The 15304-nt window shown below is 35.3% G+C and overlaps 1 protein-coding gene across 2 annotated transcripts in view; it reads right to left on the bottom strand.

The window, feature by feature from the left end:
- The window catches only part of LOC127859477 (forkhead box protein P1-like), a 45987-nt gene that overhangs the window by 22763 nt on the left and 7920 nt on the right, over positions 1 to 15304 (bottom strand). For both annotated transcript variants that reach the window (XR_008039410.1, XM_052396908.1), the window contains exons 3-5: positions 7352 to 7547; positions 4009 to 4126; positions 2911 to 2998 (exon numbers count right to left, since the gene is read on the bottom strand). Coding sequence is in view for 1 of the 2 variants with exons in the window: in XM_052396908.1 (XP_052252868.1) it covers positions 2911 to 2998; positions 4009 to 4126; positions 7352 to 7448 (303 nt within the window). In the remaining variant the exon portion in view is untranslated. The remainder of the gene's footprint in view (positions 1 to 2910; positions 2999 to 4008; positions 4127 to 7351; positions 7548 to 15304) is intronic.

Here is a 15304-nt window from a genome sequence, read left to right as displayed (position 1 = left end):
TTATCTGCGCATGAATGACCCAATATTACCCGATAGCGAACTCAATGTTGATTGGCCAGCTACCATATGCGCTTCAAAACGTTCATGGAAACAAAGAGAAAAATAGTTTAAAAAAAACAATTCGGATTAAAATGGCGGATGTTTTAATGAAATCTATCGAGATATTAGCATATTCGCAAATTATTTTTTTCTTGAGCCAAATTCGCTATATTTTCGCAAATGGCGAACGACAGCGCGAGCCCTGTAATAGTGAGCATTTATTCCAATAACAACATGTTCGCAATGCTCGCGCTGTCGTTTGCGAAAATATTGAGAATTTGTCTCAAGAAAAATCTAAATTGCAAAAATTTTGTTGCAAACATCCGCCATTTTAATCCGGACTGCTTTTCTATATTAGTCTCTTTGTTTCAATGAAAGTGTTATTCGAACAGTTAACGAAACCCGGTCTGTACCTAATTAGACATCGCTTGACCTTATTGTTATTGAAGTGCACATGGTAGCTGGCCAATCAACATTGAGCTTGCTTACACATGACATGACATGACATTGTCGAATGAAAGTGAGAAAGGGTGGAGCTATCGGATAATATTGGGTCATTCATGCGCAGATGTTGTATAATTTGAATACACATTTAACATCGCAGTCTGCCTTCAAAATAGCGGCTGGTCGCAAAGTCGTTTTAAGAGATAAACAAATTAAACAAAAATGTGATATTTTAATACCCGTCAATAAATATTTCTAAGCTGACCACTTTTTATCTTTCTACCAAATATTAACTGATCTGAATTAAAGAGTGATAATTAAATGATTAGTTATATGGCAATAATATTACACATCTCTGCCGATTGCCGAATTAAATTGAACGGTGATAATTAATTAATTTGTTTTTTACTCTCAAACTATCCTGAATGACAGCAGCGTATTTTAATTAAAGGGATACGAGAAAAACAGGAACGGTTTAATTGTATTTAAAGTCTATTTTAATCGCATATGCATATGTAAAATAAATAGGCAACTCAAATAAATACCGGTACACGTTTTGTTCATTGCTATTCTAGATATCCTTGAAAGAGCATTCAATTAAATGACCCAAATAACCGGAAAGGATAAAAAGCCGAAAGGAAAAATTTAGCGGAAAGAATTTTCGGCGAGCAAAGAAATTATTTTTTTGGAAAGTAACAAAAACAAATTCAGTCGGGCCGATTTTAGTGGGTCGGTCGGGTTATGCCAAACAAAAGAATTTTTAAAGCTGGCCTAAATAACAAATATTTAGTGTACATCATCTTAATATACAGGAACAGATCAAATACTTAAATCAAAACCTGACTGTCAGCAAAATTTCATAAGAACATTTAACGGCTTGGATTTTATGCCAGACTTTTATTTATGTCCTGTATGTCATTCTTGATCATAAACTAATCATAAAGACAATGTTTTATAAGGGGAGTGCTGTACAGGGGTTTGCTTTACAGAAGGAATAGATGTGAAAGTTGAATCTAGACTGTTGAAACTGCCCTAACCACTGTATGTCCACCTAAACTCACAGATCATTTATTTGTGCCATGCTCTGGGAAAACAGGGCATTTGCGTAAAGTATCATCCCTGATTAGCCTGTGCAGTCCGCACAGGCTTATTTGGGACAAAACTTTCCGCTTTTATGATATTTTTCTTTTTAAAAAGTCTCTTCTTAGGAAAAATCAAGTTTAGGCGGAAAGTGTCTTCCCTGATTAGCCTGTCATTTATCAATATAAAGCATTAAATGACAAACTTCAAAACATGCCAAAATCTGTGAAAAGGCCCCTTTAATACAATTTTAAGTGACTTGATAAAGTAAGATTATTTCATTTAAAGGGGCCTTTTAACAGATTTTTGCATGTACACATGTATTGAAGTTTGTCATTAAATGTTTTATATTGATAAATGTCAACATTGGATCTAAAAAGCTCCAGTAAAAAAAAACAAGAATACAATTAAATAAAGACAAAAAAGCAACCTTCAACTGGGCTCGAACCACTGACCCCAGGAGTCTTAAAAGTCTACCGCTTAGACCACTCAACCATCCGTGCTCATACAATGGAGGATGTATTTTATACTTTAAAATCCTTGCAGATTCAAAAAATTTAACTACAACAACAGAATTTTCCAAATTATTCAATCTTTTCACGTTGCAAAGCTTTATAATTTTTAGGTTTTTAAATCGTCAAAAGATGCATATAATTGATATCGTAGAGCATGGTAAATGTTCAGTATTACTATTTCCTCACAATATCATAACTAAAACGAAAATTTGCGAATCTGAAACAACTTTTTTATTGTGTAAATTTACCAAAACGCGAAAAGGCCCCTTTAATAGTTTGGACATAAACATATGCAGGTTGTAAATCATTCCACTCTCTTGACGAGATAAATGATTTGTTGGTTAAAGGTGTCATACAAAATTCAAAATAGTAAGTGATCTTTAACTAAATTTTTATTTAATGAATAAAGACCCATGATCAGGATATCATTAAACATAAGAAAACAGTTAACATAAACTAATTTACAATCTAATTTACAAAAAAATATATACACTTACACAAAAAAAATTAGTTTACAAAAATTAACCATTGCATCGTCTTTGCTTGTCATGATTGTTTGGCAATATGATTAAATGTATGATTCAGCTCACCACTATTCAATTAGTGATGTGCAGTTTGCACAAGCTAATCAGGGATGATACTTTCCCCTTTTTTTGCTCTTTTTTGTTTTAAATAAGTCTCAACTTAGCAAAAGTCAAATTTAAGAAGAAAGTGTTGTCCCTGATTAGCCCGAGGGGACTGCACAGGCCAATCTGGGACAGCACTTTCCGCAAAGGCATTAAAACCCATTTTACCAAAGCGACGTTGATTTTGATTGATTCTGTGAAATTACCTGTATTTCGAGCTGAGACACAATCTGCATCTGGACTCGAGCCTGGGCGGTGTTCCTGTCATCCAGAATGTGCTCAGAAGTCAGGTGTCTGAAAAACAGCCACACAACAATCAGATGTGTCCTGGGATAGCTGATTAACCCTTTCCCACTTAGAAAACAGCCACACAACAGTCAAACCTGTCCAGGGATAGCTGATTAACCCTTTCCCACTTAGAAAACAGCCACACAACAGTCAAACCTGTACTGGGATAGCTGATTAACCCTTTCCCACTTAGAAAACAGCCACACAACAGTCAAACCTGTCCTGGGATAGCTGATTAACCCTTTCCCACTTAGAAAACAGCCACACAACAGTCAAACCTGTCCTGGGATAGCTGATTAACCCTTTCCCACTTAGAAAACAGCCACACAACAGTCAAACCTGTCCTGGGATAGCTGATTAACCCTTTCCCACTTAGAAAACAGCCACACAACAGTCAAACCTGTCCTGGGATAGCTGATTAACCCTTTCCCACTTAGAGAACAGCCACACAACAGTCAAACCTGTCCTGGGATAGCTGATTAACCCTTTCCCACTTAGACAACAGCCACACAACAGTCAAACCTGTCCTGGGATAGCTGATTAACCCTTTCCCACTTGAAGCTAAGTGAAAATGGCTATGTGCAAAGAGCATAAAACCAGAACAGCCTGCGAGTAACTACTAAAGTATAACTACTTTATCTCATGCATTGATATCTGGAATACCAGATGAAACATGAATAAATTTTATAACCCCAGAGAAATCATTTAAATTTATATTAACACGATATTGCAATTTTTAACTGAACATTTAGAACAAGGGCATATCATTAAAGTATTTAGGACGTTATTTACACTTTCGATAAGTACTAAGAAATACTTAATAATTCAGAAAATTGTTTTCAATATTATATTCACAACATTTCAACATATATTGGCAACCTTCAATCTGAAATTTTCAGCAGTCATTAAGGAAAAAAATACTTAACAGATTGGCAATGGGCAGAATTTCAGCCCCAAACTTGACCCCCACAAAAACAAGACTGGCCCATAATTAGTTATTTTCAGACGAGTCTTACTTGGTAAAAGCTTTCATGTCAGTGCAGCTTGTATCACAGCCTGGCCACTTGCAGACACCGTGCTTGTAGAGGGGATTGCCCTCTTCCATCTTCCCACCAAGCTGTCCTAGTAACGATCCTGCAACAAGGATAGCAGTAATATTAGCATCAATATGGAAAAACTGGGCTTAATAAATGTGCGTAAATGTTATCCCAGATTAGCCTGTGCAGTCTGGAATCAATTTAAAGCCCAAAAAGTTGTTCCTGATTAGGCTAATCAGGGATGACACTTTATGCACATGCATTCTCAGAATGGGATATTATGAATGGAGCATTCACCTTTCTCTGAATTTGCAAACACCCCTAACAATAGGAAACAGCATAAGTTGAAATTGAAACAGCTTCTCTAAAAGGTCCTTTGCATTCCTTTATGACAGAAAAAAAATCATCTTTGGATTGCATTAACACTTTCCCCCGTAAGAAGGAAAGTGAAAATGGCTTTTGCAACCAGCATAAAACCAGAACAGCCTGCAAGTTACTTGCAGTCTGTTCAGATTTTACGCTGTTTGCTGCTCATCAGTATCTTAAGGTTGGAAATGAAGCCTTTAAAACTTGAATCTAGGAAGAGAGGTCATTAATTAAATTTAACTTTTCAAGAGACATGCGTCAAAATACATATGTAAGTAGTAAAGGATTAAAGGTCCTCTGCAAAATTTTATGACAGAAAAATCTGCTCTTTGGATTACATTAAAACACACACTTCAAGAAAAACCAAAGGAACAATCGAACAAAAACGGAAACTTTTATAACAAGGGCTGTTTGTAAAACATGCATGCACCCCATATGGGCTCTCCATTGTAGTGACAGCCATTGTGTGAATATGTTTTTTGTCACTGTGACCTTGACCTTTGACCTAGTGACCTGATAATCAATAGGGGTCATCTGTGAGTCATGATCAATGTACCTATGAAGTTTCATGATCCTAGCCATAAGTGTTCTAGTGTTATCATCCGGAAACCATTTTACTATTTCTGGTCACCGTGACCTTTGATATAGTGACCTATAAATCAATAGGGGTCAACTGCGATGTCATGATCAATCTACCTATCAAGTTTCATGATCCTAGGAATAAGCGTTCTTAAGTTATCATCCGGAAACAATTTTACTATTTCGGGTCACCGTGACCTTGACCTTTGACCTAGTGACCTGAAAATCAATAGGGGTCATCTGCGAGTCATGATCAATGTACCTATGAAGTTTCATGATCCTCGGCATAAGCGTTCTTGAGTTATCATCCCGAAACCATTTTACTATTTCGGGTCACCGTGACCTTGACCTTTGACCTAGTGACCTGAAAATCAATAGGGGTCATCTGCCAATCATTATCAATCTACCTATGAAGTTTCATGATCCTAGGCATAAGCGTTCTTGAGTTATCATCCGGAAACTATTTTACTATTTCGGGTCACCGTGACCTTGACCTTTGACCTAGTGACCGGAAAATCAATAGGGGTCATCTGCATGTCATGATCAATCTACCTATCAAGTTTCATGATCCTAGGCATAAGCGTTCTTGAGTTATCATCCAGAAACCATTTTACTATTTCCGGTCACCGTGACCTTGACCTTTGACCTAGTGACTTCAAAATCAATAGGGGTCATCTGCGAGTTATGATCAATGTTCCTATGAAGTTTCATAATCCTAGGCCTAAGCTTTCTTGAGTTATCATCCGGAAACCACCTGGTGGACAGACCGACAGACTGACCGACCGACATGTGCAAAGCAATATACCCCCTCTTCTTCGAAGGGGGGCATAAAAATCATATATTTATAGAATAGAGTAACCCAAAGCGCGTACATGTGAGACCTTTAAAATTTACAATTAGAGGATGGCGTTCAGCAAACACAAGCTAGAATAACACTGAATTTTGTAATGTGCATACAAAAAGCAAAACACTTCATTTGATACTTAGTGCTGCAAGCCTGAAGGGAACATTATATTGTCCTATTGATTATAATAACCCCACGTTGTTGTTTTTACATTAGCTTATACCTATAGGGAAAGACTTCAAAGTTTAAATATTTGATACAGACATGGCCAAGGGGAGTCATTTCAGATATAAATGCACATAAAAAATAACATGTTACATTAATGCATTCATCAAGTCATTGAACAGCCATTGCATACAAATTAACCTTGAAAATGCATGTTCAGTCAACTTTCAAAACTTAAAATCAGAAACATAACAAGTTGGCCTGAACCGCCAGGTTGTTCCCCTCAGATATGAAGAAACGCAGTTTGTGTGGTATTTCCATAACCATTGTAGAAACCATGCAATTATATAATTCTAATTAATGTTCTGAGAAAGTTTGAAGATGATGGGGAAAAACATATGACTTTATAGTGTTCACAAGATGACCATTCATATATGATACATAAGAAATACCAAACATCTGTATAAGTGACGGGAAGGATAAAAACAAAAAGTTACCCACGGGTGAGGAGAATTGACCCCAGGGGGCATGATTTTGAACCAATTTGGTACACGATCATTGCATGATGCTACTCAACATTTATCGTCCCTGCACAGGCTTATCTGGGACAACACTTTACGCACATGCATTAAACCCCTTTTCACAGAGCATGACCCATATAGTTTTCACTTACTTGTTTACATATAAGGGAAACAAAAACAAGAGAGAAAGGCCATTTTTTTAGCCAAGGGGCATGCTTTGAAAACAACTTTGCAGAGGACCCCAATATGATGTTACATGCCAAATACCGAATCCTTGGGAAAAATATGAAACCCCAAGGAAGAGGTCAGTTTGAAACTCATAAGGCAGTACTGGAAGTAACTTGGCAGAGGACCACCATACAATGTTGCATGACAAATACCAAACCTCTAGGCCTTGCTGTTTCATATGAGAATATTTTAGCTGTACTCTGTGAAAGGGGTGTTTAATGCTGTAAAGTGTCATCCCAGATTAGCCTGTGCAGTCCATACAAGCTAATCAGGGACGACACTTTCAGCCTAAAACTGGGTTTTTGCAATGAAGTGGAAAGTGTTGTCCCTGATTAGCCTGTGCAGATTGCACAGGCTAATCTAGGACAACACTTAACGCCCAATTAAAATCAATTTGAATGAGGGTCACCCAAGGATAATTCCTGTGAAGTTTCATTTAAATCTGCCCAGTGGTTCAGGAGGTGAGGTGTTAATAAAATAACTCCACACCAATGCAATGACGGACGAGAGATGACACGGTAGATTGCAAAGGCTAATCTTAAACATAACTTTAGGCACATGCATTAAACCCCTATCTATCACACAGCACAGCTCATATACTATCAGATTCAGAGCATACCCATAAACGGGAAGCCTGTCTCTGGGGAGAGCCCATTCAGCCCCATCAAGGAGCCCTGAAGTAGCTGGTTCATGGGGAATACAGCAGCTCCGTTCATGGAGGAGAACCCATTGAGGTTGGGCTTGATATCCTCATTGTCGCCCTGGGAGCCCGTCTCCTTCCAGTAAGCCTTGACCTTCAACAGGTGACCCCATCCCTGAAAAGACAAGGTCAAGGTATTTTATCATCCATGATCTTTGATTCCTTGATTTTTCACACTTTTTTCTTAACAGAGTTAAAGTTTCATATCTTAACAACATACAAATCTTTATTATGATCATGAACATGTTTTTTTTTCACTAGAATATTTATCCTAAAAGATAGTAAGAAATAATTAGTCATCTGTTTTTGATAATTTATTTACATTTTGGCATATGCCTTAATCAAAATATGGAAAATATTTATTATCTACATTTTTATATTGCTGTATTTTTAATGGTTTTTAAATGTTTTTTTAACACAACATATAAAATAATCATGTTTTGATAATGTCAAATGATGTTTAACAATAAGACGTCATATAAAACAAGAGCTGTTAAAGAACAGCGCGCTCGACTATTTGAGTGCTTGGCAGTATATACGTAAGCCATCATGGACAGGGGAGGGGGGGGGGGAGGGGGGGAGGAGTATAATGTGGGTGTGTGGTCATTTAATAGATGATCTTTCAAAAATAAGGAAAAAACTAAATAATTATTTTTCTTTGGGGGGGGGGGGGGGATTCTGGGGGGGGGGGGGGGCATGTGGGATGGTTTTGGGTGGAGTGCATTGTGGTATGTCAGGTAAGTGTTGTTTTGTCAAAGTATGAATCAAATGTGATCATAAATAAAGAAGTTATGGCAATTTAAGCAAAATGTTCAATTATCTAAGTATAAAAGGGGCCATAATTCTGTCAAAATGCTTGATACAGTTGTCTGCTCTTGTTTATAGATGGGGGTCATGTTGGTAAAGAAGTATGCAAAATATAAAAGCAATATGTCAAAGGTCATAGAAAATATTTGAGGTGGTACGCAAACTTTAACATAGATTTATCATTAATATGCATATTCTAAGTATAAAAGGGGCAATAATTCTGTCAAAATGCTTGATACAGTTGTCTGCTCTTGTTTATAGATTGGATTCATGTTGGTAAAGAAGTATGCAAAATATAAAAGCAATATGTCAAAGAACATAGGAAATATTTTGGGTAGTACGCAAACTTTAACATTTGCACGCTTACGCTAACGGGACCGGGAACAGCTGACGCCGGGGATGAGTAGGATAGCTCCACTATATATATTTCATATATAATAGTCAAGCTAAAAATACATAAAATTACAAATACGGCAAATTCAATATCTTTCCATTTTTATACAATAAATGTCACTAGCTGATGCAAAAATGCATTAACTATAGAATATTTATACAGAACAAGAGATGTATTCGTCAGAAACACAATACCCCCTACTGTGCCGCTTTGAAATAAAATTTCTATTTTTATCATTAGGCAGGTATAGAAATCATCTCCCTTTAAAGCTTATTACTTCCCTTGGATTTTGTCCAATCCAACCGGGGGTGGGGGGAGGTCTGTAGACAGTCCAAAATGACATCACTGACAACCAAGGCCTGTGGTTTATCAAAGAGATCATAGCCATAGTTCATCATGTATCTATGGACATAAGTCCACAGGTATGTAATGAACCCTAATATTCACAAATTAGTACAGGAAAAAAATGATAATTATATAACTTAAAAAAACCTTTGACAAATCAATCATTTGAGTTATAAATAATCAATATAAAAAATCTGTACAGTAACTGTGAAAATAACTTAAATTCTTGGTAAGGAAATATATAATCTGAGATTTATAATTATATAAATTACTTCCCTTGAAAATAATTGTCTCTAACAAATGTCTATTTTTAGTAGCAAATAATTAAAAGCTACTACCGTGACTGTAGATTCACCACTCAGAATGTGCAGCTCCATGAGATACACATGCATGCAAAATATCAAGTTGCTATGTTCAATATTGAATAATTATCTCCCTTTAAAGCTTATTACTTCCCTTGGATTTGTATTTTTGACCTTAGACCTTGAAGGATGACCTTGACCTTTTACCACGATGTGTTTGTCAGAAACACAATGCCGCCTACTGCGCCGCTTTGATTTATTTAACAAAATTATAATTTGGCAGGTCAGATAATTATGTCCATTTAAAGCTTATTACTTGCCTTGGAATTGTTTTTTTCGACCCCCTGACCTAGTATATGACCCGGCATGACCCATATACAAACTAGACCTAGATATTGTCTAGATACAATTTCTGACCAAGTTTTGTAAAGATCGGATAAAAACTATTTTAATTAGAGAGCGGACACGAAAAGTGTGACAGACTGACAGACAGACAGGCCGACAGACGGACAGTGCGAAAACTATATATCCCCTTTTCTTCGAAAGGGGGCATAAAAACATCATTCAAAAATATCAAAACATGGACATTATTACTTTATATGTTTTGTTAAAAAATAAACACACATACAAAATGCAGTTTACATTCTTTTTCCAAATTGTACTAAAGATGCGTGTCGAAATGGATGTGAAGGAGTAAAAACAGACAACTGTCATACTTTTAATGTTCATAGTAAATAACAATTTAGTCCATGGCCATAAATAAGGACCTTCATAAGATGCATGGCTGTCCTGAACAAGCTAGATGTACCAATCCAACATCAAAACAATCTGACAACTAATACAATGCTGTTTGTTGTTATTTGCTGTAACAAAAACACATACACACATTTCAAACAGTGATATGTTGTTTCACAAATTAAAGGGACTGTCAACCACGAAGAAGATGAAAAGAAAAGTTTTAAAATACCGTATTTTTTTACAATTATTAGTTTATATTGATTAAAATATCACGACTGGTATATTACATTACTTAGAAAAAGTTGTTAAGTTTTCATATTTTCAGTTTATTTGGTAATAAATTTTACTGGGTATGTCTACCATGAGGTGACTATCACTTAACTATAAATAACGCCAGTCGATTGATCATCATCGGCATGTGGTTAACCCAGGAAAACAAATTGTGCATGCGTAGAGAATTGTATATATCTAATATATAAAATTATCAATTTGCTTGCGTTATTTATAGTGTGTATATCGTTATGTCACCTTTTTTCGCGATGTACTTTCGATTTCACATCGCGAAATTTTATTACCGAATATACTGAACATATGAACTTTTTTCAAGTAATGTAATATACCAGGCGTGATATTTTAATCATTATAAACTAATTATTGTAAGAAAATATGGTATTTTAGAACTTTTCTTTTTTCGTCATTTGTGGTTGACAGTCCCTTTAATTGGCAATAAAACACCCAACAATAAATGGTAATTTTTTTGTAGTGCACAAATGTTCAGCACTGAGCACAAGAATGTTATATCTCTTTAATGTTTCTATTTGAGATTCAACATTTTAACACTCAAATCTCAAATAAGTTTTTTTGTTCTAAATTGAAGTTACACTAATGATAAAATGAGTCAGGTTCTGAGAAAACTGGGCACAATGCATGTGCGTAAAGTGTCTTCCCAGATTAGCCTGTGCAGTGTGCACGGGCTAATCAGGGACGACACTTTCCGCTTTTATGATATTTTTATTTTAAAGAAAGTCTCTTCTAAGCAAAAATCTAGTTTATGCGAAAAGCGTCGTCCCTGATTAGCCTGTGCAGACTGCACAGGCTAATCAGGGACTACACTTTACACACATGCATTATGCCCAGTTTTCTAAGAAATAATTGTTCTTATGAAAACTGAAAACATTCACATGAACAAGAACAACAATAGTATTAAGAAAAAAATGATGAAAAACAAGACTATTGCCAAGCAATATATGTCCCATACCGGCTCCACCATTGTCAGAAATATATATATAAAAAAAATTGTTGCCATAGCAACCATAATTTTTGATGTAGGAACAAAATGAAATGACGTGCATAATGTCGATATTGATATCTATCCATGTTTCAAGTTTCATGAAAAAATATTAAGAACTTTTTAAAGTTATCGCAGGATCCAGAAAAGTGTGACAGACTCACAGACTGACGGACTGACGGACACACAGAGTGCAAACCATAAGTCCTCTCCGGTGAAACCGGTAGAGGACAATAAAACCCAAGAGGTTTATCATAAATATGACTTGTACATTGTTATATCAGCTTTGTTAAAGCGCAAATAACTAAAGAACCTTAGTTAATGCATAATGGGTCATTTTAGTATAACGCACATGTACGTGTCCTGTTGATGGCATATTTTCAGGTTCAATTTAATTGCTTTTGCTGTTAATTGGAATTACTCTTTTAATTTTCCAGACCTAACGAAAAACCGCCTGAGTGATTCCAATTAACATCCTCCATGCCGGGAGATTATAATATGGTGAATCACAAAATCAAGGATAACTTTGAAACTTACTCATTTTACCATGAAATTTGTTGTGCTTATTATGCATCCATTTTGAAATAAGATTACACAAAGGCAAATTTTATATTCAGCCAACTACCTGATTCAGTGATGCAAAAACTTAGATTTCTCTGATAAGACTGCAACTAAACATTGGTACAAACTACATTTAAAAATGGTCAATGTCATAAAATGTGAATAAACAAATGCCAGGAGCATTATCTATATTAGTGCAAAGCCGGTAGACTTTTATTGCCATTGCTTCCCTTGATTGCAAAAATAATCAGACTTGTGCAGTAGTCATTCAGCCATAAGTTTTTGGACTAAAAAAAAGGGAAGTTTCTGAAAATTCTTTGTGACATTTCACCACCAGATGTTATTGGTTGACACTAACGGTGTTTGCCTTGAGTTTGGCCACCACATTTTTTAAAGGACCACCTTAATCTTAAAAGAAACACATTTGACAGTCTTAATATTATGTTTTAACAAAATCAGGAGTCCTTTCAGTACACTTGTCACGACAATTGACGGCAATAATTACTAGAACATTAAACACTACCACTTGCTGGGTATCATGATTCCCAAAGGACTTCTATGTTCATATATTAACTCTTAACCACTTAGATACGTATTTTGACGCCTTTGTAGTCCCTAAGAAAGTCGAATTTAATTAAAGGCCTTTCTTACTAGATCCAAGTTTTAAAGGTTTCAGTTCCAACCTTTATATACTGATGAGCAGCAAACAGCATAAAATCTGAACAGACTGCGAGTTACTCGAAGGCTGTTCTGGTTTTATGCTGTTTGCACAAAGCCATTTACCCTTTGCTTCTAAGTGGGAAAGGGTTAAAATTATTTCATACATGTATACATGATAATTTATGATGTAACCCTTTTCCCACTAAGAAGCAAAGTGAAAATGGCTATATGCAACCAGCAGCAAACCAAAACAACCTGCGAGTAACTCCCAGTCTTTACCGGTTTTATGTTGTTTGCTGCTCATCAGTATCTAAGGGTAAATGGAAATGAAACCTTTAAAACTTGAATCTAGTAAGAAAGGTCTTTAACTAAATTTAACTTTCTGATGGACTACAAACACGTCAAAATACATATTTAAGTGGTAAAGGGTTAAAATAGGTATCTAAGTGGTAAAGGGTTAAAATACGTATCTAAGTTGTAAAGGGTTGAAATATGTATCTAAGTGGTAAAGGGTTGAAATACGTATTTAAGTGGTAAAGGGTTAAAATACGTATCTAAGTGGTAAAGGGTTAAAATACGTTTCTAAGTGGTAAAGGGTTAAAATACGTATCTGAGTGGTAAAGGGTTAAAATACGTATTTAAGTGGTAAAGGGTTGAAATACGTATTTAAATGGTAAAGGGTTAAAATACGTATCTAAGTGGTAAAGGGTTAAAATACGTATCTAAGTGGTAAAAGGTTGAAATACGTATCTAAGTGGTAAAGGGTTAAAATACATATCTAAGTGGTCAAGGGTTGAAATACGTATTTAAGTGGTAAAGGGTTAAGTAGGGTTAGCAGTGCTTGAAATTTAAAGTGTAACAAAATGAGCCTGGTTTTGGGAAAACGACCTAAGCACTGCGCATAAAGTGTTATCCTAGATTAGAATGTGCAGTCACTTTTTCGATTAACCCTTTATCCCTTAGATACGTATTTTGACATATTTGTAGTCCCATAGAAGTTTACATTTAATTAAATAATAGTCTTACTAAATTCACATTTTAAAGGCTTAATGTCACACCCTTAGATAATGATGAGCAGCAAACAGCATAAAACCTGAACAGACTGCAAGTTACTCATAGGCTGTTCTGGTTTTATGCTGGTTGCAAAAGCCATTTTCACTTTGCTTCTTATAATGGGGGAAAGTGTTAAAGGAAGTCTCTTCTTACCAAAAATTCAGTTTAGGTGGAAAGTGTTGTCCCCAATTAAACTGTGGGGACTGCACAGGCTAATCTGAGAAGCATTTTACATACATGCATTAAGCCCACTTTTCACAGAATGAGGCTCAAATAATCTATACTTATCAACATCAACCTGATATCATAAATTATAATGATTGACATGACCCTAATGATATGCATTAGCATTTTTAGGTTACTTCAAAATTTTAAATACTATAAATCTATGTAAACAAATTACAGCAATCAAATTGATAAAAAACATTTGAAGAACACCAAGGATCAACACAGCAATGGAAACTCATACAGTTATTATAAAACCTTGGGACCCACAAAATCCTCATACTGTTCCCTTGTTAAACCATTTTCCCATCACAGTTATTACTTTAGTAACTGGCACCAGCCATGCCACAGAACTGCAGGAAAATTAACAACCAATGGTTATTACATACTGGCAGATTAATGCATCTCATTGCAAGCTAGAAATAAGTGACTCTGCAGGGCAACTCCAAAAAAAACAGGCATGAAACAACAATACAACAACAATTCATTACAACAGGCTACACAAAGCTCAAGTAATCATTATAGCCAATAAAGAATTCTTGATTCACTGTTTTGGAGCTTCATGTTATATTCAGGGTTGTTTACAAACAGAACTACAATCAATACATATGTTATTCTTTGCTGTGGAGGCATGTTTGCGTAGGCTAGTCCTCTTAACAACATATGGGAAATGTAATGATAACCAGCAAACAGCTCCCAAATGTAATAAAAGTTAACCTCTAAACAAAGTTAGCAACTGTAAGCAGATACATCTTTGTTGGAGTTGCATAATTAGTTTGATGTGGTGGACTATAAGAGTCTATATACAGCAGCCCTATGTGCAAGTTTGAATCCCAGTTCAAGTGAAATGATTCATGGGTTAAAATTTGTTCAATATTGGAAATAAACCCTTCCTTATTAAAATTCTCCATATAACTTCAATCAATTTTGTGCTACTATAAGTGTCAGAAATTTCATAAAAGTGCTTGAAACTTTGGATGTAAAATTATGCTTCTAAAAAATAAAACTGACATCCATGATTGTAGAATTAGTTTCACATCATGTCCACAGTATGTCATAAATACAAGTTTAGGCACAGGATTTGTTGTGTTAACGAATTCATGCTATTCATCTCATGATATATAACAGTGTATCAACATATATACACATGACAAAATGAAACTGATCCAAAATAAATTAATATTAAATTATACATAATATGTTAATTTACTTGATAATATTATTCATAAAACTTTTATTATTACCAAATTATACGATAGCCAACTGGTTAGAATTTGTTTTTCGATTGCTTATGTAGTTTTTTAACAGCATTGAAAATATGATGACTTTTATGAGAATGGTTATAAAGTTATATTGAGGCCATCAGTGTTTGAGACAAAAGCTGTTTGTTCAACTTATACAGTTGTCGGTCCTAAGTAAAAATGATTCTGTCCAGAAACAATTAATGAAAAATAACATGTTCAATCTATATATAATTCAACATAACACACATTGCAACA

Source organism: Dreissena polymorpha, chromosome 1 (genome assembly GCF_020536995.1).
Source record: "Dreissena polymorpha isolate Duluth1 chromosome 1, UMN_Dpol_1.0, whole genome shotgun sequence".
Taxonomy (NCBI): Eukaryota; Metazoa; Mollusca; class Bivalvia; order Myida; family Dreissenidae; genus Dreissena; species Dreissena polymorpha.
The sequence above is the reverse complement of the archived record's forward strand: the minus strand, read 5'-3'. Positions and strand labels throughout refer to the sequence as shown.